This window comes from Anolis carolinensis, chromosome 1 (assembly GCF_035594765.1).
Source record: "Anolis carolinensis isolate JA03-04 chromosome 1, rAnoCar3.1.pri, whole genome shotgun sequence".
NCBI lineage: Eukaryota > Metazoa > Chordata > Lepidosauria > Squamata > Dactyloidae > Anolis > Anolis carolinensis.
This window is the reverse complement of record NC_085841.1, coordinates 269,654,380-269,677,171: the sequence shown is the minus strand read 5'-3', so window position 1 is coordinate 269,677,171 and position 22,792 is coordinate 269,654,380. Positions and strand designations below refer to the sequence as shown.

General features: G+C 40.2%; 2 protein-coding genes across 7 annotated transcripts in view; one reads left to right on the top strand and one right to left on the bottom strand.

Moving 5' to 3' along the window:
* kcnc1 (potassium voltage-gated channel subfamily C member 1) overlaps window positions 1–7,071 on the top strand; it is a 157,756-nt gene extending 150,685 nt beyond the window's left edge. The window contains exons 3-4 of one of the 3 annotated variants that reach the window (XM_062967661.1): window positions 2,246–2,434; window positions 4,845–7,071. In XM_062967661.1, coding sequence (XP_062823731.1) covers window positions 2,246–2,434; window positions 4,845–4,981 — 326 coding nt within the window. In that variant the 3' untranslated portion in view covers window positions 4,982–7,071. The remainder of the gene's footprint in view (window positions 1–2,245; window positions 2,435–4,844) is intronic. The other 2 variants (XM_008107504.3, XM_062967662.1) reach the window with 2 other exon arrangements.
* The window catches only part of sergef (secretion regulating guanine nucleotide exchange factor), a 159,402-nt gene that overhangs the window by 25,451 nt on the left and 111,159 nt on the right, over window positions 1–22,792 (bottom strand). For 2 of the 4 annotated variants that reach the window (XM_003214809.4, XM_062967664.1), the window contains one exon: window positions 20,134–22,373. The exons of 1 other annotated variant lie outside the window; for it this stretch is intronic. In XM_003214809.4, the coding sequence (XP_003214857.1) occupies window positions 22,180–22,373 (194 nt within the window). In that variant the 3' untranslated portion in view covers window positions 20,134–22,179. Of the gene's footprint in view, window positions 1–20,133; window positions 22,374–22,792 lie in introns of those variants that run through there. One more of the 4 variants, XR_010001921.1, reaches the window with a different exon arrangement.

Here is a 22,792-nt window from a genome sequence, read left to right as displayed (position 1 = left end):
TTCTAATTGATTTTTTAAAAGAGAATTTAGAAGAGTCAATTGGCTAGAAACCACTTGAGTTGTTTCCTGGGTATATCCTTTCAAATACCTAAATGTCCTGAGATATAAGGGTCACTTTTAAATTTGAAAACAACAATATTGATAAAATCATGAACATCATTGCCTGCATTATCATTCATACCATAGAAACAGCTGATGCTTACTAGTCAGCTTTGAGACTGTAGGAGTTTGTATTCTACAAGTAATTACATGCAGGCCACATGGATTAGGTTTTTTTTAAAACCTATTAGGATAGAAAAGCTCTAGCTCACTAGTGCTACTGAAGCCTACAACTGAAAAGAGTGAAAATTTCCCTGTGGATCACAGTGAAATGCTGTCTTTGTTTGGCAAAGGGAGCTTGTAATAACAATTAAGTTATTTTTTCTGAGATTTGTTAGTTTGGTATATACATTTAGAAAGATAAGCAACACATCTTAAAATGCATTATCTTTCTGAGAGAAGCAAATATTTTTAATGAAGAACCGACAACAAAGAAGGTGGAAATGCTATGGTAGGTCTTCATGATAACTTTGTCATTTTCCCCAACTTTCCCATGCAATGCCCATGACAAACTGTGGCAATTGCTTGCCTAGCATGAACTGCACAATTGGTATGGCAGCTATTGCACTATGAGAATGTAAATAGCAAATGTACTTCTTCAAGGTGTTTACTCCTTTTCCTACCCATCTCATTCCATGAGTACCAAATGGAGGATTCAGAGCTGCCCTTCATTTCTAAAACATTACTAAGGGTGATTTGTAAGAAGCGAGAAGAGATCTAAAAATAACACTTCTAATCCTATTCCTAGACATTGGGGTAGACAATTTGAGGTCTTCCAGATGTTGTTGAACTACAAATCCCATCTTATTTCATCAGTGGCTATGCTGACTAAGGATGATGAGTGCTGCAATCCAACATCTGTAGTGTCATGTGTTCTCTCACCGATATACAAATGCAACAGAGCCAGAATGATTGGATAATGATCTTCAAAGCTCATGTGGTCTCTTTTATCCTCTTGGATGGATTTTATTAGTCACACTCTTGTCAGGGAAATCTAATTAACAGTTTTGGAAAACAATGATTGAATATTAGATCTATCTGCAGAATGAAACATACGATTGCTCTTCCAGTGTCCCTTTGGTTTCAACTTAGTATCATCATTCACCATTCATGTCCAGCTCTCTTTATGTAATAAGCATTGTGCAACCGAGGGTTTGAATACTGCAACTGTCTATGCTTTGTCACACAAAAGATATATACCAGCTCTGAGAAGCAGGTTACTTTTATGTCTGGTGATTGCTTTGGCCAAAAGATCCCCACTGAACTGTGCCATATTTCAAGTTTTTTCTGAATATACAAATTTGCACTTTAAAATGTTAGAAGAGCACTTTAAGTTGCCTTGAGATTGTGAAGCGAGTCACACAGAGAAAACTTTCTGTTCATGTAAAAACATGTGGATTGGAATGGACCCATTTAAACAAGCCATTTTACCATTTTCAATGTATGTTTGTTTTCAAATCCCATCTACTGCTTGAGTGTCTTAAAATGCATAGCATCCCGTGCTGCCATTTTAAAAAAAGGTAAAACAAACAAGCAAACTGTATGTCATTGTAGACATTACTTTAGCAAATGGATTTTTATTGTTAAAAAAATCCATGTTACACTGTCAAATTTCCATTGTGTCCTCTGTGTGGTATCTGTCAAAAATGTGTGCACCATTTTGTGTTCGCCAAAATGGAAACAAATCGGAAGCAAACCTGTGTAAGGATTATTTCTCCCAAAATGTGCTGCAAAATCTACCAATCACTAAAACTGCAGTATGTGCTCAAATGCCACAGAACAGAATTGTCTTTGTGATCAATGCCAGTCCCCCAAGTGCTGTGAGTTCTTTGAAGTTTTATGAGAAACTGATTGTTTGCGTGCCATTTTCCGTCATGCTAAACATGATCACATTTCTGATTGCAAAAGCTAGGAGCCAATGCTAGCAAGCATTCTAACCCGCTAACATTGTTTCCCCTTTTCACTTTTTTCCTTAAAAAAAATTCTGGTGCGTTGCACACCATTAACATACCTAGGACAAATCTGCTACTTATTTTTTTTTCCTTTATTCCTATAATAGTATGTCGCTGTTGAACCCTACCAACAGTTGTCATTCCAATAAAACAATTCCTAGTGTTTCAATAGCCTTCTGCTTATATGTTTGAAGATTCGAAACTGAATGGGGAAGTGGCCAAGGCGGCGCTGGCAAATGAAGACTGTCCCCACATAGACCAGACTATGTCACCCGAGGAAGGCCTGCCCTTTACCCGTTCTGGCACTCGGGAGAAATATGGACCTTGCTTCCTCTTATCAACCGGGGAATATCCCTGCCCGCCTGATGGAGGAATAAGAAAGGGTATGTAGCTGAGGTCCTGTGATCACATAGATAGCAACATAGTATAAGAGTTAAGAGTTCTTACTGTCAAATAGCAGCTTGTTTTAGACATTGGTCTCACTCCTGCATAGTAAGTTAACTGAGTATTCAACTGGGTTAGGAACAGCAGTTCCCAAACTATTTATCTGCTCACCTGTTACAATCAAGTTTCCTCTAGGATGGAAAACCCACCTGCACCAGCAAACCACGACCTGAGCTGCCATGGGGCTTCCTCTCAGCTGCTATCTATCTGATGGCAGTCCCTGGAACAATACAGTGCCCCATCTCTGAGTGTCACAAAGTCTTTCAGCACTTCTCCAGCTTTTGCCCCAAGTTTTTCTTCCACGTTGTGGACCCCTAAGGTTCCAGTAACCCAGTTTGGGAATGGCTGCATTAAAGGAGAAGATCAAAAGCAAGATTATGCTCACTACCACAGTTGTATCTACACTGCAGAATTGCAGAACTTTGACATCACATTACCTGCCATGGCTCAACGCTATGTAGTTCTGGAGCTGTAGTTTTGTGAAACAAGTTACTCCTTTCTGTCAAAAACTTCTGGTACCACAAGAGACTACAGATATTAGGACTCCATAGAATTGAGCTATAGCAGTTAAAGTGATGCCATACTGCCATATTTCTGCTATGTAGATCAGGCAGTCTGCCATCTTTCTTTATTTCAAGGAGTGTCAATAGACTATTCCTCTTTACAGTTTATTTATTCCAGCTTCACATGGTGGACAGCGGGTCTTTTGAAAGTGAAGGTATATTATTATTTTTTAAACTGGCCACTTCTGCCCTTATGTAAAACAAGTTCAAATTGTAGCACAAGCAGGTTCATAACTCAATGGAATTGCCATCCTCACCCATGAAGACAGGCTATGCTATTCCCATCTCCCCCCTGCCATGTTCATCTGTATTTACCCATTAACTTTTGTTACTCAGGTCAGTTAGTGATCTCCCTGAATGTTTCGACCATGCCAAAAAAGTGGCTACCTTAATATACATTCTATTGAAATGAACAAGTGCATATTGAAACAAGCAAAACCTTACCATTTAAATCTATATTGAATGTTGGTGTAGTATACCGATTCCCTGCTCTGGTAATTCCAACATCACACATAGTCTTCTTGGAACTTTGTGTGAGGAGTTCCTGAAGATTTTGTGTCATGCTTCCAGATTGGTAAGAGAAGGGGATAAGCCCTGCTCATGCTAAGTTTGGGAAGATTCCTTCCTTGAAAAACTATTTTTGATTGTGGCCATAGATTGTAACATTGCATATAAAGATGCCGTAAAGACTGTAGAGTATAACCTGTAACACAGGATAATACAACCCAGAAACTGCAAGGATACAATGCATGTTGGTAAAAGAAGAAAAAAAGTATAGAATGAATGCCAGTTGTAGAAGTAGTGCATACATAGTTTCTAAGCTTATTAATGATAAGATATAGTAGGATCACTATACTTTCCTGTGAAAGTATCTCTGCTAAAAATTTACCTTTGTAGCAAAGTGTTTTATATCTGATTCTGTATTGGATAGGTGCTGGCCATTTCATTCAACTTGAGTCTTTTGTTGGTTTTTGCATCAGTGCATTGTGAGTCTGCTGCAAAACGTGACATCACTTTCGGGATGAAAAATGGGCAGTTCTCACAATGTGCCTCAGCAGGAACCAGGATTGACCTGTTGACTGAAAATAAGGCCAGCTGGCTACAGATGTATAAATGTCAGCATATTGTTGGCCTGTTTGGAGAAAAAAAAAACACAATTATATGTAGAGAAGAACTTGAGTGTTTCCACGGAATTTCATTTCATAGATGGTGTAACTGTGTCTCTAACCTGCTAAGCTACATAATGCATGCCGGAAAACTGGCAGAGAAGAGAAAGAAAAACAAATGCATGCAAAAATGTTGGTTATCAAACTGAGTAGTATCTCTATAGCAACAGAATAAATACTTTTAACCTGGGTGGGAAATAGGTTATAAATACAGTGTCAAGAGGACCTGTCCTTCAGACAAAGGTGGAAGGAAAGCTTAGTTCAAGGTCATCATTTATTTATTCAATCCAACTGTTTTAAAACAGGATATCAGCACATGGATATTTATTTATTCCAGCTGCCCCATGGCAGAATTTCAGAGTTAATTTAATTGCAGAACATAGCAAATAATGTATACTAGATAACGTGTAACATATTATATTTAGAGTGTGTCCATCAGAGAGAAATTGATTTCCCCCCAAAGCATTATTTTTTTACTATTTCTAATTTGACCACGTTGCAAGAGATACTATTCTCAGCATGTCAAAGCATGAAGATGCTACTGATCTGGCTACTTTGTTGACCATTCTGTTGTTGATCCAATGCTGTATTTTTGCATTTTTGTTTTCTTTTGAACAAAGGTTATGAAATGTCAAGGAGCCTTAACAGCATAGCTGGCATAAGTGGAAAAGCAGTAGAGTTATCCTCAAAGCCTGCACCCTACACCTCTCCCAGCCTAATGAGACATGCTTGGTCTACAATCCCATCAATTTTGTAGCATGGATCAGTAGCAGAGAATGGTCTAGATTAACTTTATAACACTAATCTTTTAAATTAGACAAGTAGAGATCAAAAAGAAAGAAAAAAAGGAAAGCAATTCTTTCTAATTAGTCTGAGCAGTACCATGTATGAAGACATGGTCATGTTTGAAGATGCCATGTCTCTCAGTAGCATCTCATGAGAACAGCGTTACTACACGTTAGTAACACTTATCATTGAAACATTCTTGGTCAGTGGGGCTGAGATGACACTGAGTGGGGCTTTAGGAGCTTTGGTGGGCCATAACACTGCATGATATTGGTACATAAGACAATGAGGTGGATGCACCATGTAGTTTCTTCCCACCGGTGTACCATGTTGATATGTGCTTTTCTTGGCTTATGGTGGATCCACTGGCTCTTATGGAATGGTTAAGCAGCATTTAGTCCAATGCAGAAATTTGCCAACGGTTGAAGATTTTGCTTTTCTCAGGATATTTTTGAGCCATAGGAACCCTGCAGGAATTTGAGCAAAACACACGCAGTAGGATGAAAACTTTGCATGGGCGCCTATTCTATGTTGAAAGCAATAAGATACACTGTAGAGAGGTCTCTGGCTGGCTGGCTGCATGGGAAAAAGTACTGGCGGAGAAGAAAACTGGCTGCCTCTGCATGTAGCTCTTTCTACCTTAGCCCTCCTTCTTTTAAACACACCCAGCTTGGTTTGAAAAGCTCAGGAGAGAAGCTCAAGTATTGATTATATTCTTTACATGCAGATCTTTGCAAAGAAAGTCCTGTCATTGCTAAATATATGCCAACAGAGGCAGTCAAAGTGACTTGACATGGAGAGAACGAGATGGACAATGATGGCTTATAAACGTCTGGGTGGAACTGTGCGGGCTTAGAAGACCTCTTCACTTGGACCAATGTAATCTCACTCCATGCAAGTTTGCAGGACGGTTCTATGTGGTTTCAGAGATATAAAGTAGATTTGCAGGCTTTTTCTATGGCCAAAATGTAACAAACGGTAGAAATTTGTTGTTGTTGTTCCATAGCATGAATTGCATGAAAAAAACAAACCAACTCTGCAATTGTATGAGTAACTTTAAAGCAGTGCGGGTGGGCGGGGAGGGAAAGACAAAGTGATATATTTTCTTTCAGAGCTCTTTACTTTTACATACATTGTTGTAGCCAAACTGTAAAAATGGTCTAAAAAGCGTACATTCCTTTGCTATGGATTGCTTCTTTTTGTATACAAACTTTAAAAAAGAGTGAATGGTTTTAAAAGTGCAATTGGGCGGTCATATTGACCATGCCTTCATAAATTCATGACAGTGACATGAAAATCAAGAACTTTTCATTGAACTAGAGTTGTGTAAAATGTACAAACAATCTTCTTTTCCTGTCTGTTTTTGTTGGCATGCTTGTGAAACCTGGGACTAATTCTCAGACCTGACGGTAACAGCTGGCCTAGATTAATTTTCCAGCTCTGGTTATGTTGTACTTTATTGGTGTATAGATCCAATGTGAAGACTCTTCATGACAAATTGTTCATACTAAGTAATCAGTAAATGAATTTTAAACATTGAAAAAATGCTTTTTAAAAAACAACAACAACAACAACCTGGGACTTACAGTATACAAATCAGGAGACAGCTCAAATACAAATTTGTCTCAGAGTTTAAGAAACAAGGCAACGGCATTGTATGCAATTTAGAACTTCTGCGTAAAATGCATGCACAGTGTTATGCAACATAATTCTAGCATGAAATAAATTTTGTATCATGGTTTCAATGCCTGCTGTATAGTGTAAATCAGAATTCTTTTATAAAATGATCAGAGGTTCCCAACTTCTGATAATGTGAATAAATACAAGACTCCCAGTGGACATATGAAAGACAAGTGACTTGGTTTTGATTTGCTTCAAAAATGAAAAAAAAATGGTGGGTATGCAATCAAGTGAGCTCTCCCCTTGGTCCTGGATACAGCTCATATCTTCAGTCTTCACAACACTAATAAATAAAACAAATGGAAGATAAAACTAAAAAAAGTTTTGTCAGTCTCCTGTTCTTTTCCCTTTCAATAATAAACAGTTCTTTTTTCACTTGAACATGTGAATGAATTCTGTTTTTTTCATACTTGTGGTATTCCTCTTTGCAAAAGAAGCCAATCCCTTTGGAAGAACAAAAGAAATTTAGGATGAAGCGAGTTGTTTTAAAAAGCAAAATAGAAGGTGTGGTAATGAAGATTCAGAGATGGTGGTAGTGCCATTTTATTTTCGCTTCAAATAGTAAGCTACATGCAGTGAAAGCTGGTGCCTTCTGTGTCCGTAGGACAATGAATTCACTTTACTCTGAACTTGATTATAGATTATATTCCTTTCAATAAGAAGGTATTTTGGGTAGCACTTTTAAAGTTCAGACTAAAGACTTGAGTGGATTCAAGTATGGAAGCTGTCAGCCACCAGTGAATTATATGGATTACTTATCAGAATCTTGCAGCTAAAACTTATAAAATATTACTTTCAAGGGCTACAAATTCACAGGTGTAATTGATCTGATATCTTCATAGGAAAAAAGTGAGGATGTCACACACCCTCCGTGTCAAAGGAAGGCAAAGGCCTCTGAACAAATCTTGCCACCCCGCAATATCTTAAATCCACAATATGTTGGAAAAGACTTGAAGGCATACAGCAACAACCATAACCTCTGTTATTGCCCTGTTGTTCCTCCTTTTAATAAGCCACACAATTCCACATGTCATTGAGCTTCTGTAATTTATTACCTCCAGTATTGCTATGATCAGGGGTGGGGAGAGAAGAAAAGAAGTTATGGAACATGAGCCTCCCCCCCCCAACACAGACATGTAGACACAAATACATGCTTACTCAAATCTAGGATGCAGAAAATCAGTAGTGCTTTGGATAAGGTTGTTGCTCTAACACGGAATTTTCTGCCCACAAAAATATATATAATTTGCTCTCACAGTGAGTGAGTCAAAGCCATTGGGAATTCCTTCTAAATATCCATGTAGGATTACACTATTAATACCCACACAGGTGTAGCTACCAAGGATGGATAAAATGGGAACATTGAACCCACCCCAGTAGGAATTATGCTCCCTAATTCTCCTTTTGTTCCCCAATTTGATCATTGCAGTATCACAAAATTTCAGTTGAGCAGCTAAAAATACAGTTTAGGAATTTCAAGAAAAGGGACAAAGTAACTGAGGGAAAGAAAACAGAAGAGTTCTAGGTGTGAACAATTTCCAGAATTGCATTCTGCAATGCTACACAATTCTTATTTGGAGAGGGCAATGTTTTCATTTTGCCCCACTCTCCAACTGTACCTATATAAACCACTTTTTTCAGGTAGTATCCAGATCAGTGGTTCTCAACCTGTGGGTCCCCAGGTGTTTTGGCCTACAACTCCCAGAAATCCCAGCCAGTTTACCAGCTGTTAAGATTTCTAGGAGTTTAAGGCCAAAACATCTGGGGACCCCAGGATGAGAACCACTGATCTAGATCCTACACAGATGGCATCAAGTTGAAATAGACTTAATAGAACGATTGAAAGCAGTTTTTTAATAATAAGCATCAGGTGGTTTGGCTTTCACCTTACTTTAGGCTGTTCTACACAGATACATAATGAGGATTGGAACTAGCATTGAAAACGCTGGTTCCAGCCCATATTATGGCACAACAAGTCAGCCTGAGCATCCACAATGACCAGCCACACCAAGGTCAATTCAACATCACTGGCCAGGGGCTTAAATGCCACCCTCTCTCACCCCGCCACTGCCCGCTACACTGACGGGGGATCTAACTCATGGCGGACAATCCCCCTCTTCTCCCAGTCTCCTTTTTTCAGCCCTATAGCACGGAGAGAAGCTGCAGACCATGTAATGGGTCCCATCATTGTAGCTGGCAGTGAAATGACATGCCTTCCTTTAATATATTCCTGGCCTTGTTTCCCAATTAAGACCAGGAACAAAGAGATTATAAATTACATAAGTTTTATTACTGCAGTAGAATAACAGGTGACATCTGGAACAGACAGGTGTAACCACAAAGAACAAATAAAATGGCAGCAGTATTTATACAGGTTTTGGAAAATCCCACAGAAACGCTCCAACACTTCTCTCCTAGCCCCACCTTTCAACTCCTCTCAGTTCCACCTCCTGCTCTTGTCCCTCCCAGTTGCCGCACTGAGCATAGCCAAGATTATTCAGACTAAACTCTATTGTTTATTCAGAGTTTGCAACTGTCTTATTTTTATCTAGCTTTTCTCAAACCAAATTCATCCTTGACTTGAATGAGTCCTGAATGTCCCTTTGTTTCTAAAGCTGACTGCTCACTCTTAACTTTTCCCTCCTTCCCAACGTGGCCTACATGCTACGCAGTTTTACTGAACAATTTAACAGTTATTTTAAATTAGTAAATTAGCAATGATATAAATCAATTAACAGTGGGTGTTTGCCTCTATAGTAGCACATGGAGTGGGAGGGGGCAGCAAGGGACAGCCATCCCACATCCCTGGGCAGCCTGAATCCAGGAAGCATGGGATAGTTGTTGAGACACTCACCTCCGCTTTCACATAGGAACTGGCTGTGGGTGCCTGCATTGCTGAAATGCAAGGAAAAGCCCAAATCCTTGTGTAGGATTTGAACTTTCCCCTGTTTTTTGTTTTTTTTAAAAAAAAACCTGTGTGTGGGTGCATCAAGTGACTTTACCTGGGTTAAATCAGATCAGCCTCCATGCATTTTGTAGCCACCTGCAGAATGGCCTGCATTAATGCTGACCTAAATGGTTAATGTAGATGGGGCCTAAGAGGTGTCAATTAGGAAGATATTGTGGTTTCAGAGAATATTAAGTAGGGTGGAAATTCCACAGAAACAGGAAATTGAGCAATTCCTCTCAGTGAAGACGGCTGACTTTTTTCTCATTCTTTTGACGACTGCAGAACTTCAGGTACATTTCAGTCTGATCATATTCTGCTATTGCCATGAAATAATTACCTTTTATTACTGCCCTAGCTGATGAATCTCAAGGGCTTCCCTTAATCACTAATGAGTTCCTAGAAATCCCTTACTTGTGATTAATGGCTTGGATCTCCCAGAGCCCTGAGGTACTTTTGATTCTGGTCTACTTACATACGCAGCACCACAACCACCACAATTTCACTAGCCCGGGATAGGTCTTTCATTTAAACAGCTCTTCACACCTTGCCTTAACCAGCAGCCCAGATGGTTGGTGTATTTATACACATGCATATACCCACACACAGAAGAATCATGGTGTTAGCAGTCTGGAGTGTTGGGTTTGGGAGATCATGGTTTGAATCCCCACTGAGCTATGGAAACTCAGGAGACCTTGGACAAGTTACAGCATCCCAGTCTGTGGAGACACCAGAGGAGCTCTCGGACTAAAAATGCTAAATACCCCAACCCTGAACTACCAACCCCAGCATTGCATGAAATATTAAAGAGCCCAGACTTTTTCACTGTGGCACCAACACTCTAATATTGCAGAGAACATAAATACTAGCCCTGCTTTACATGTCAGTAGCATGTTTAGAAAAACTGCCCTGAAAGGAGAAAATGTGCTTAGCCCAGCACACACATGCTGTTCTTTCTACTGATGCCATTACTGTCATCGTGTTTAGCACACAGATTCACTCTTTCATTTGTAGATGCTTCTTATAGTGTTCAGAACCCTATGCACCAGAATCTAGCTAAGAAGGGTCAGTTGTGGTTAGTACCTGAAAACCACCAATGAGAAGATTTAGGGGGGGGGGGGGGAAGGGTCCCATAACCATACATTATATATATTGCAAGAACTGCCAAGAAAAGGAGGATGCAGGTGTGTGCTCTGCTGTCTTAGAGGGCAGAACTGGGTCTAATGGTTTTAGGGTATAAGAGAGTCCACACTCTTTTGATTGAACATTAGAAGGACCTTCTCGACAGTGAGAGCAGTTCAGCAATGCCTCTGGAAGTGGTGGGATCTCCTTCTCTGGATGTCTCCAGAAAGAGGCTGAACCTGGATACTGGAGCAGGAGGTCCTGTACTGAGCCAGGGGGTTGGACCTGATGGCACATAGGACTCCTTCCAAATCTATGATTCTATAAATATCAGTTATTGATATAATCATATCAGAATATTCAGAGGAAGGAACTAGAAAAAACCATCCCAAGTATTCCTTGTCTTAAAAAACACTATAGAATTCATGAAGTCACCATAGGTTTATATGCAACTTAAAGGCACACACACATCTAAATTACATGAGATTCCGTAAGTAGCGAAGCACCCAAATATCCCTTCATAATATATGGGGCAGCAGAAACAACATAAGCTTACCATCTGCCTTTTTATCTTAGAATGCAAGTAACACATGGATAGGACTCCTATAAAAAACCTACTTGATAGAAATTCATTCCTAGTTCTTATCATAGTGTTTGAAATGTAATGTCATATCTCATTACAGTATTAAAGAAATAGTATGTTGCTTTACTATTTATGTTAATTGTTTCTTTTCATTACATGCAGATGGCATGTATGTGTGTTACATGTGAACAGCAAAGAAATTGGAAGATTCCACTCAAAATGCTTCTTAAAAATACATTCCTGTGCCCTTCAAAAGTAACTAGGAAGAAGTAGAGATTGTTACTTGCTTACACATAGTTAAGCTGCATACATCCTATCTAAACTCAATAGGACTGAAGCAGATCTAATTTGTAAACCAGGGCTGCCTTGGCCTTTTGTGATGCTGAACTGGGTGCATCAAAAGTTCTTGAAATCTGGGAATTAAATTATTTTAGTGGCAACGTGGTGATGGTTCAGAATGGCTTATCCAAGAGAAGTGTAAAAAGAGGCAAGAAATATTATTTTTGCTAAAATGAGATATAAAAATATCCAAGTTCATTGAATTATTAAATTGAATGAAAAATAACTGTATGGTGTAAAAGAAAACAGAGGAAAGTTGTAGTAAGAAAACATACTGCTCTGAACATGAATGTTGATCTTTAAAGAGCTTCTTGCCTGCAGAGATGGTTCTAACATTTTGTAATGATGGTAGGGATCATGCCTTTGTTCCTCTAATTTCTGCTCTAACAAGCGAAGGGGAGAGTAATGGATCTGTCACCCATTATGAGATCACAAAGCCTCCCTCCTTTTGAGATGATTCATACTAAGTGATATCTATGGGCCCCCAACAGTACAGAATGGGGAGTCAGAGAGGAAGCATGACTCAAATGGCACTTTGGTCATATTGGCTTATATGTAACATGGGGACAGTTTCTTATAACCACAAAGGAGCTAATTACATCTTATAAGGTTCCTGAGGAAAGATGGCATGGCCAGAAGGCCTCTTTCCATATTAGATTAGATGTGATGGGATATAACAGTGAAAGAGCTCTCTTTCAGAAATAAACCTAAAACCACAAAGTCTCTGTGGATCAATGCCAGAAGCGTCATGTGTGAATCAATGCCAGAAACTTCAGAAGGTCATAGAAAACCAAAACCGATTCTTAATAAAAGGCTTCCTAGTGATCTCCCAGTTATGGTTTTAAGCACTCACAACTCATGGGCTGAATGCAGGTGGTGCGGAAAGACACAGCCCACATTTGCGCTCAGAATGTGATCAACCAGAACCTTTAAGGAAGAAGAGATTATTCTTATTTAGAATCAAAACTACAAAAATTGGCTTCATTTTAAAAGCAAACTGTAGAGTGTTATTGAGTCTACAATGGAATAACTAGTTGTGTTGGGCAAAGAAAACACACAGTAGTTTAGGAATCAGACTTGCCTTTCTCCAGTAGATTTCTTAACTTAATCCAAAATTCACCAGATGTGTCAGACTAATAATTCCCATCATACATGGCCAATACAACTGAGTGGGTTGAGTTCTGACACATTTGGTAAATGTCAGGTTGGAAAAGGCTGATCCAAATGATTTCCTGAATCTCACCATCATAGTATGGTGAAATTCCTTGACTATTGTCTACTACAACATTGTTTCTGGTCTTCATATGTTTTAGATTTCAAGTCAATAAGTATTTCCAATAAATAAACTTAATAATAATAATAATAATACCAGATCCACAATACTTGGACAGAGTGTCTGAAGATTCTGGGAACTGAACTCTACAACACCTGGAGAGGCAAAGGCCTGCTCCACAGAACCACTAAGGCAGTGAACAATCTATTTAAAAAATATAATGTGGCATAGGATTAGAAATATGTATTATTCAGATGTTATTGAACTGCAACTCCCGGGATTCATCACTGGCTTTACTGGCTAGGGCTGCTGGGATCTGCAAGTCAACAATATCTGGAAGAGCACACAACCCCCACACTTTTGTAGCGGCGAGTAGACTTTTGCATTTTCAATCAAACCTTTGGTATTTTTCATGAAGCAGGGTGACACATGATGTATGGCAAGATAACTCTGTAAGAAGCAGCCAAGAAAAGTGGTTTCTATTATTCTTTCATTCCAGAAAAGATTCCAGCTAATGACACTGTGGTAAGAGTCAAGCATAATGGCCATTAATCTGGGAGAAAATGATTTTTCACACAAATTGCTGTCTTTCTTTTTTTTTTTTTTTAAGTTTCACAGGCACAAAGAAAATTCGATCTCTGAAAGGAATGGTGGCTAGAACAAATGAGCATGCTGGAACACCAAGGAAACAGAGCACGGATGAAGCAAGAAAATAAAGAAGTAAGTCAAGCCCTGAAATATGTAGGGTGAAGATGCCTCAAGGCAATGGGTAATGCCTATCCTTGTTCTTTTTCTTCCCCTTACTCAATAAAGCAATTCTTTTTCTTTGATTTCAAATAATCACTCAAAGCATTTTTTGTCTCACTGATGCTGCATCGCAATCCATGCTTACCCAGCAGTAGCAGGCTCTTTGACAGAGATCTGTTATAAAATACCTGAGATTTATTATGCCTTTATAATATCTAGTGCAATAAATTGAGGCTTCAATCTGAGAGGGAGTGATTAGACCAATAATACCAATCTTCAAAGCAATATTAGTTTCCTAAATGAAACACCTTTCCTTCTCAAACCTCTCTCCCCTGCACTTTTGCTAACTCCAGTCAAAACTGGAAAAATATTTCTTCCCACCACAGCAATCTTGCTAATCCCTACTGAAGGCAGAAAAAAGGCAGCTGTATTCCTCTCAGTGAGCTATATGGGGCACCTCATCATTTGATACCATTGGCGTCACTAGGGAGGGGTGGTGTCAGAAGCCTCAACCCCAAATGCTAGCAGAGCATTAATCAACAGTCTGAGGCCAAGCTGATAGAGCAACAAAAGTGCAAACATCAGCAAGATAACACAAAAAAGAAGCCAAATGTCCATTCCAGGGTTGTAAACTGATTACCAGCTGTCCAGAGTACATGGCTGAATCAGAATCAGTAGCTGAAGTCCAAGGTTAAGTCCATGGTTCAGAGAACACAATATAGCTGTCGTGGACTCGTATCTGGTGTGGATCAGACTGGAAGACCTGGAGGCTGTACAGAATAACTTTGGGGGGGGGGGGGGTTGAACTGAGGTGTTACCTGTTGCTGGCTCTCTTCTCAGCTAATCTCAAGTACCTGAAAGCTCTCTTTTTACAGGTCCACAAAAGCTGGAACCGTTAGCTCTTCAGCCTGCTCTGACGGACTTGCTGTAGTGCAAATAGTAGTTCCTTCAGGAAGTGCTTCTTTAAAGCTTGGTTGAGACAGCTGCTTGGGCTCCAGCTCGACTGCTGAGCCTTTCACCAGCATCTTCTCATCCTCACTTTCCAAGCTATCTATGACATGTGGAGCAGTGTTTTCAAACAGCTATTATGATCAGGAAGTTTTTCCTAACGTTCATGTGGAATCTCTTTCCCTGCAGCTTGAATACACTGCTCTGTGTTCTAGTCTATAGGGCAGTAGAAAACAAACTTGCTCCCTCCTCAATGACATCCTATCAAATATTTAAGCATGGCTATCATGTCCTCTCTTGACCTTCTCTTCTCCAAGCTAAACATATCCAGCTTCTTAAGCAACACATATTCAGCTCAACACAGGCACTTGCTGTTGTCTTAGTTGCTGCTGGTTTGGGATTTTTTTAATTGCTGACGATATTTGTCAAATGTTCAAGTATTTTACCTATATTATGGTATGGTCAGATGCAGGAAGAAGTCCATACCTTACTATATTGTGTGATACCAACCACATTGACACCAAGCCATTGTTTCACACAATAAGATGATCTTTTAACCGTCTCAATTTGGCAGGAACAGTTTAATCCTCCAACTTCTTTGTAATAACACGGCCCTCCTGGCCTTTTTTTTATTGAAGTTTTACCTTATAAGATAGAGTAAATTAACATTGAAAGAGTGAGAACATTTGATTGTATAGAAAGTGGGAAAACTGAGATTTAAAAAGGATCAAAAAGAGAGAGAGAGAAAACCAAAAACCAAAAACAAAGCTAAAATGTCCATATTTATATATAAAAAAAAATCTGAACAAATGGCGATATAAAAATGCAAAGTACTTGGCAAAGAAATACACCAAAAAGCAAAAGCAAAAAGCTCACTGTTTCACAACCTGTTCACAAGCCACCAGCAATTGTGAACTGTAGTTCTTTTTTTTCTTCATCATGACCTTTTTTTTTTCACAGAAGGAAGTTAAACGAGTGGTGAAAATTAAAATTTATAATAGTCAAATTTGAAACCCCCACGTTGAAATGGTCTTTCCTTCTAAAAACCTTTTGAAGGGATCCCAGACTTTCCTAAACTCAGAAGGGTCTTTTGACTGGAGATACCCTGTCAGAATGTCCATCTCAGCCACCTCCGTCACTTTCACAATCCATTCCTCCATTTCTGGTGTTTCCTCCAATTTCCAGGCTCGTGCATAAACTATTCTCGCAGCCGTTGTCATCCAAGTGAAGAGTTTATCATGTGGCTTCAGCAGTGATGTATCTGTTATTCCCTCCAACTTCTTATTTTTTCAGCTTAAAAAAATTGTCTTAGTCTTTCCTTCTAATTTCCCCTTTGTCTTCAACTTCCTTTTCTGCAAACTGAGTTCAAAGTGCAAAAGTAGTCTGCTCTTAATTAATTCAGTGGGCAGTTGAAAACCTCAGTCATCCTATTTTCCACAATCCTGATTGGGTCTTGCAGACTCAGAGCCATGGCTTCCTTAACTGAGTCCAGTAGTCAATCTGTTCAGTTTATATATGAGGAACCCAATTTCAAGTCCCTGTTCAAACTCTTTTCCTTACATTCATATTCATTACATCCTCTTTCTCTCTGTGTCCCTGTGCTTTGTCCCCTTGGCTAATAACAGACTACTAAAAAAATCTGACCTTGAAACATCCTAAAACATTTCAGTCAGATTCTCTTTTCCCTCCCACATCTTGGAGTCCTCTGAGGTAAAGGTCACCTCTGAAGGTTTTTTACTGAAATGTGCTTTATTAGATCAACCTTTTTCCCAGCATCAGCGCTGGGCAAGTCACCAGGTTTCCCTTTACAGAGAGAGATAATAAAAACATCTATTTATTAGAATCAATTACACTGCTGCTTACTCAACCTTTTGTTGTGTCACATTTCATCCTTGTCACTTGATGCTATTTGCTTAGTGGATTCAGATTTCTTATGTAAGGTGGCAATCTCTATCTTCATTTAACAGTGTGGACTTGAGTTATAGCTTTTCATCCCACCTATATTTATATTTCAAAAGCATGTTTCAGGGGCATTATCTGGTGATTTACTGTGGAATCTAAAGTGAGGAGTAAAATCAAGTTATTATGTGTAGCCATGGTCACAGAACTTGGAAAAAAGATACAGTCAGCACTCGAATGCATGGACTCTGCATCCATGGATTTAGTATCCACAAGGAATCCTGGAGCTAGACCTCAGTGGGTAGCAAGGGCTCACTGTAGTGTAAAGATACAAATACAGAAGAGGGCAACAAAGCTAATCGAGAAGCTAAGGCAACATACCCTCCAGAAGCTGGAAGCTGGAGAAGGTTTAAATTGCCTCTGCGTCTGTCTCTGTTCTATGTTATATGGCATTGAATGTTTGCCTTATATGTGTAGAATGTGATCCGCCCTGAGTCCCCTTCAGGGTGAGAAGGGCGGGATATAAATACTGTAAATAAATAAATATGAAGGAGTGCTGACTCTTGAGTTTTTAGAAACATGAGTGGTACATGAACACAGAGAACAAGAGGAGGGAGAATGCTTCTCCCTCTCTCATAATTTTAGAATCCAAGGTTATCTAGTCAACTTAAATGATAGGTGATTCAGGACACATGAAATGGAGTACTTCATTATGCAGTACATGGACAAATTATGTCATTTGCATAAGAGGCAGTAATGGAATTTCATGGCTTAAAAAGAATGTAGACACTTCCAGAGAGGATGAAATTAACAACAGCTGGTAGTCATGGTGGCCTTGGACCATCTCTAGTATCAGGGACATTTCACCTCTCAATATCAATATTCTAGCCACTAAGGCTCTTGATCAAGAGAGAAAAGTGGTGTACGAATAAATATAATAATATGAATACCAGCAGTTGGGAAATATGAGCAAGAAGACGGTGCTGCACTGTTGGTTTGTTTGCTCTGGTCCTTAGAGGCATTTGGTAGGCCTCTGTGAAAACTGAATGCAAGTGCAGATAGACCTTCTTATGATTTCTATGCTATATAATCTAGACTAGTGATTCTCAACCTGGTCCCCAGATGTTTTTGGCCTACAACTCCCAGAAATCCCAGCCAGTTTACCAGCTGTTAGGATTTCTGGAAGTTGAAGGCCAAAAACATATTGGGATCCCAGGTTGAGAACCACTGATCTACGTAGACAAATACATGGCATGACATGATACCATTGTCAAGTCAGTTGCTCCATGTATGAAGTCAATGGTCCATCTTAAAAAATAACTCTCCACTCCATCCTGGTTTAATGTACAGTCAGCCCTCCCCATTTGCTAGGGTTAGGGGTATAGAACCTCTGCAAAAATGGGGAAGAACATAAATAAAACACATTTTAAAAACTCTTTAGCAATCTCTGGATCCTTCAGCACAACTCTATGATCAACTCGACTCACACTGAAAGACTTAAGATTCCTAGAAAGGGCATACTACTCAAATCCAATGCTTTCATGCTACACAATGATAGAACTATGGTTGCATTTTAAATACTTTGGTTCTATCCAATGGAATTCTGGGATCTGCACTCTAAGAAGGGGTAGTTGGAATTCTCAGCCAGAGAGCTTAAGTTTCTTCCCAAACTACAAAGCCCATGATTCCACCAAATGCGCCACCGCAGTTAATAAAGAATCGTAACATGGTAACTATTAGGCTTGCTCAAATAATTCGATTTTCCCGTTACCCGTTATTAATTCGTTATTTTCGTTTGTTTTGAAGCAATATAGAACCTTGGTTGTCCACACGTCTGGATATCGCGGTTTCGAATCGCGAGAGGCCGTTTTTTCTTATTTCTTCGTTTTTTTCGTTAGGAAAAAAAAGCTTTTGCAAATCACCCAAACTCCTTTCCTTTTGCCCCTCAGCCAATGGGAGGCTCAGCCAATGGGAGGGGGCGAGGGGGAAGGAGGCCGAGGAGGAGGAGGAAGACGGAGGGGGGAAATGGCCGCCGCCGCCGCCGCCTCGCCTCAGCTCAGGCCTGGAGAGACCGAGAGGGGCCCGGCGGTGAGGAGGAAGAGGCCCGGGATGCGAGGGGGTGTGGGCCAGGCCCGTCCTCGGCTGCTCCCAGGGGCCCAGATTCGCACCCTCCCTCCCCCCAATACAGGTCTCCAGTCCATACCACGCTACATGAACTTGAATGGATACTGTGGTTGTGTTGTCGAAAGCTTTCATGGCCGGGATCACACTGTTGTGGTATGTATTGCGGGCTCTATGGCCATGTGCCAGAAGCATTCTCTCCTGACGTTTCACCCACATCTGTGGCAGACATAGAGGTTTTGACGTCTGTGCGAAGCTAGGCAAGTGGGGTTTATATATCTGTGGAAGGTCCAGGGTGGGAGAAAGAACTCTTGTCTGTGGGAGGCAAGTGTGAATGTTGCAATTGGTCACCTTGATTAGCATTGAATAGCCTTGCAGCTTCAAAGCCTGGCTGCTTCCTACCTGGGGGAATCCTTTGTTGGGAGGTATTAGCTGGCCCTGATTGTTTCCTGTCTGGAATTCCCATTTTCTGGGTGTTTCTGGGAAGGTAATGGCACTCCATGTAGTCATGCCGGCCACATGACCTTGGAGGTGTCTATGGACAACACTGGCTCTTGGGCTTAGAAATGGAGATGAGCACCAACCCCCAGAGTCAGACATGACTGAACTTAACGTCAAGGGATACCTTTACCTTTACCTACACACACACACACACACACACAAGCAGGGACTATATATACACACAATATATATCACACACACACCAATTTAACAAAGTTTCAGCCACAAAAACAAAGTTTCTGAAGTAGAACAATGACTTTCACAGTAAAGACAACCCAATTTAACAGGAAATAAGACTTTCAAACCAGGAACAGATTTCTGCAATTATTAAAAAATGGTTTATTATCAAAGCTATGAAAATTTGCCAAAAATCAGAGGATAAGGGGAACGTTCCACATTTTGGTGAGCTATCAGTGTTAAATGTGTTCTACCACTGTACCAAGTTTGAAGAAGATCACTCAAAAAATGAGGGTGGGAGAGCCCCCTAAGTCCCCCCCCCTCGGGCTGTTTTTGGGCCACCGCGCATGCGCGTCCGCCATTAACGAATTAATTTAGAAAATAACGAATTTTCGTTAATTTCGAAAAATTTTGGGGGCCAAATTCGTTATTAGCAACAAAAACGAAAAACTGCCCCCTCTAGTCTTGAAACGAGTTTAGAATCAAATTTTTCATGGATCGATCAAGCCTAGTAACTATGTAGTATGAAAGGGCCCTTAGCACGATACAAATGCCCTCTTCCTGTGATCCAGTCTTGAAATCAAGGTTTTCTGTGAAGACTTTGACCCCTTTCACACAGCTGCATAAAATCCACATTGAACTAGATTATATGGCAGTATGGATTCAAATAACCCAGTTCAAAGCAGATATTGTGGATTATCTGCCTTGATATTCTGGGTTATATGGCTGTGTGGAAGGGCCCTTTGATTTAAAACTCTGACAGTCTTGAATATATACTCAACAGGATGTTTACTATATATTTATTTACAACATTCATATACCTCAATTTGGGATCAATTTCAAGAGTTACAAAAATGTAAGCAAGTAAACCGAAGAAGAAAACAGACATTTCTAACTAGAAATGTCCACCTTTTCTGCAGCCCAGTTTCAGATTCTGCCTTTTTAATGGTAGGAAATCTGTTTTTTTGCTTTCTCAAATGTACACTAGCACACCACTGGATCATTATTAATACAAACTGCCTGGAAGGTTTTCACTTCAAACTGGTGGCTTACGTAGTAAACCATGACCATGATCCAGACCATCCAGTGCAGTGATTTCTCCATATGTATTTGAAATTACCTTCTTCTCACTTATATTTCACATTACTTGGCAAATAGTGAAAGAAAGTCCTAGGAGAATTAAGTTCCCTTGATGTTTGTTGCTTTTCGAATTCTGCTTTGATGTTACCCAATGAAACTGGAATCTATATTTAATTCAATCCCAGATGAAATTCAAGGGAGAGCTACAAAAATGTGCTACTGGGGGCATTTGGATCCCCTTGAGACATTGGAACAATCCAAGCAGCACTTTCAAATGTAAGATTGATGCCTGTCACAGTGATACACACAGGCAAAGAGTTAATTTGGATTAAAATTCAGTACAAATAAAGAAGTAAAATCTAAACCCGCAAGAACAATCGAACATATATATATCTTATCTGCACATTCCTACCCAGTGCTTCCCAAACTTTGGTCCTCCAGCTGTTTTGGACTTCAACTCCTGGAAGCCCCAGCCAGGTTGGTCAATAGTCAGAATAGTCAGTTACTTCCCAAAATTTAGTAGCTAGTCCAAAAAGTGACTTTTCCAACTACAGTAGAGTCTCACTTATCCAAGCCTCGCTTATCCAAGCCTCTGGATTATCCAAGCCATTTTTGTAGTCAATGTTTTCAATATATCATGATATTTTGGTGCTAAATTCGTAAATACAGTGATTACAACCTAGCATTACTGCGCATTGAACTACTTTTTCTGTCAAATTTGTTGTATAACATGATGTTTTGGTGCTCAATTTGTAAAATCATAACCTAATTTGATGTTTAATAGGCTTTTCCTTAATCCCTCCTTATTATCCAAGATATTCACTTATCCAAGCTTCTGCTGGCCCGTTTAGCTTGGATAAGTGAGACTCTACTGTATTCAAAAATGTAGGGCATATTTCCCAAAGAAATTTAGTTAGCTGAATAAGTTCCATTTCATTGCTTTCAACTGAAACCATGGAGCCCCCAGTGGCACAGTTGGTTAAACCTTTGTGCTGGCAGGACTGATGACTTAAAGGTTGGGCTGCTGACCTGAAGGTTGCTGGTTTGAATCCAACCCAGGAAGAGCGCAGATGAGCTCCCTCTATCAGCTAGGGGCCTCCTTCCAAAAGCCCGAGACAGGGCTGAGCTTCTATACCTCTCCTGAGAGGCCTTTTAAGACTAAAGGGCAGAGCTAGGGGTGGGGCGGGGCCTCTTCCCAAGAGCGCGAGACAGGGCTGAGCCTCTGTATACCTCCCCTGAGGCGCTTGTTAGAACACAGGGGCAGGGTATGGTTCAGCCCTGTCAGGCACTTGGGAAGAGGCCCCGCCCCCTCCTCTAGCCCCACCCCCTGTGTCCTGGCAGATGCCCCAGGACAGGGATAGAAGCTCAACCCTGCCTCAGAGCTCGTAACTCCGCCCATCCCAGTCCTGGCCACCCATTTGTGGCCCCTCCCAACTCCCCCTCCCAGCCCTGCATCTTGGACTAGGAGAGAGGCTCAACCCCGCCCTCTTGAGCAGGAGCCACGCCCACCCCTCTAAGCAACACCCCCTTTCCAGGGGGTGCTGAGTAATATTTTTTCCGGAAAGGGGGCGGTAGGCCAAATAAGTTTGGGAACCACTGGACTAGATTGTGCTTCTTTCCACCAACAATGGTTTGAGTTTAGCTTTTTTTCTTTTTAAGGAAGCATTCTTTTAATTTACTTTTAAACCGGCACCCATTTGTCCCCAATTTTCACATAACTGTTTAGTGCACAAAGCCCTATAAAATTCATAATTATGTTGACATTCCTATTGCAAACGGTTTGTCTGGGAAATGGCAAAAAGCCATGGAATGGCCAGCTCCACATCCAACATAAAGTAACTTTGCTGAACTAAGGACGTCCAGAGGTTGAGGGGCACAAACGTTTGCTTCTGTTCCATTGCCACACATCCCGTGTTCATTCCACCCCCAGGAAAAACACTGGCCACCTAGGAAAAAAAGAGAAATACTGTATTCAGAACATTAAAATAATTAATATAGCTCTTTAGTCCCAAAATCAGTTCAAATTAACAAACAGAAGCAGCATTGCTAAGCACTGTGTGGTCTTATGTATCTGTTCATTCTTTTTAATAGGATAGCTTCATCCTGCTCTATATTCACAATGTTGTAAGTCTGTTTTGTTTTTTTCATTTTTAAGCCCTTCCTTCCTCCCACTCCTCCTGTTGTGCTGACTTCCCATCCTTTGGGTTGGAGACATTTATATAAAGCTTTGTTCTTCCCTCTTATTACATTGTTTTTCTATTTTTCCTTCTCACCTAATACTTATTATTTATAGATGCCCTACAAAGATTCTAACAGATTATATCATGAAGCCTTCTATAAAAACTTTTCCCTCTTTCTTTTTGAT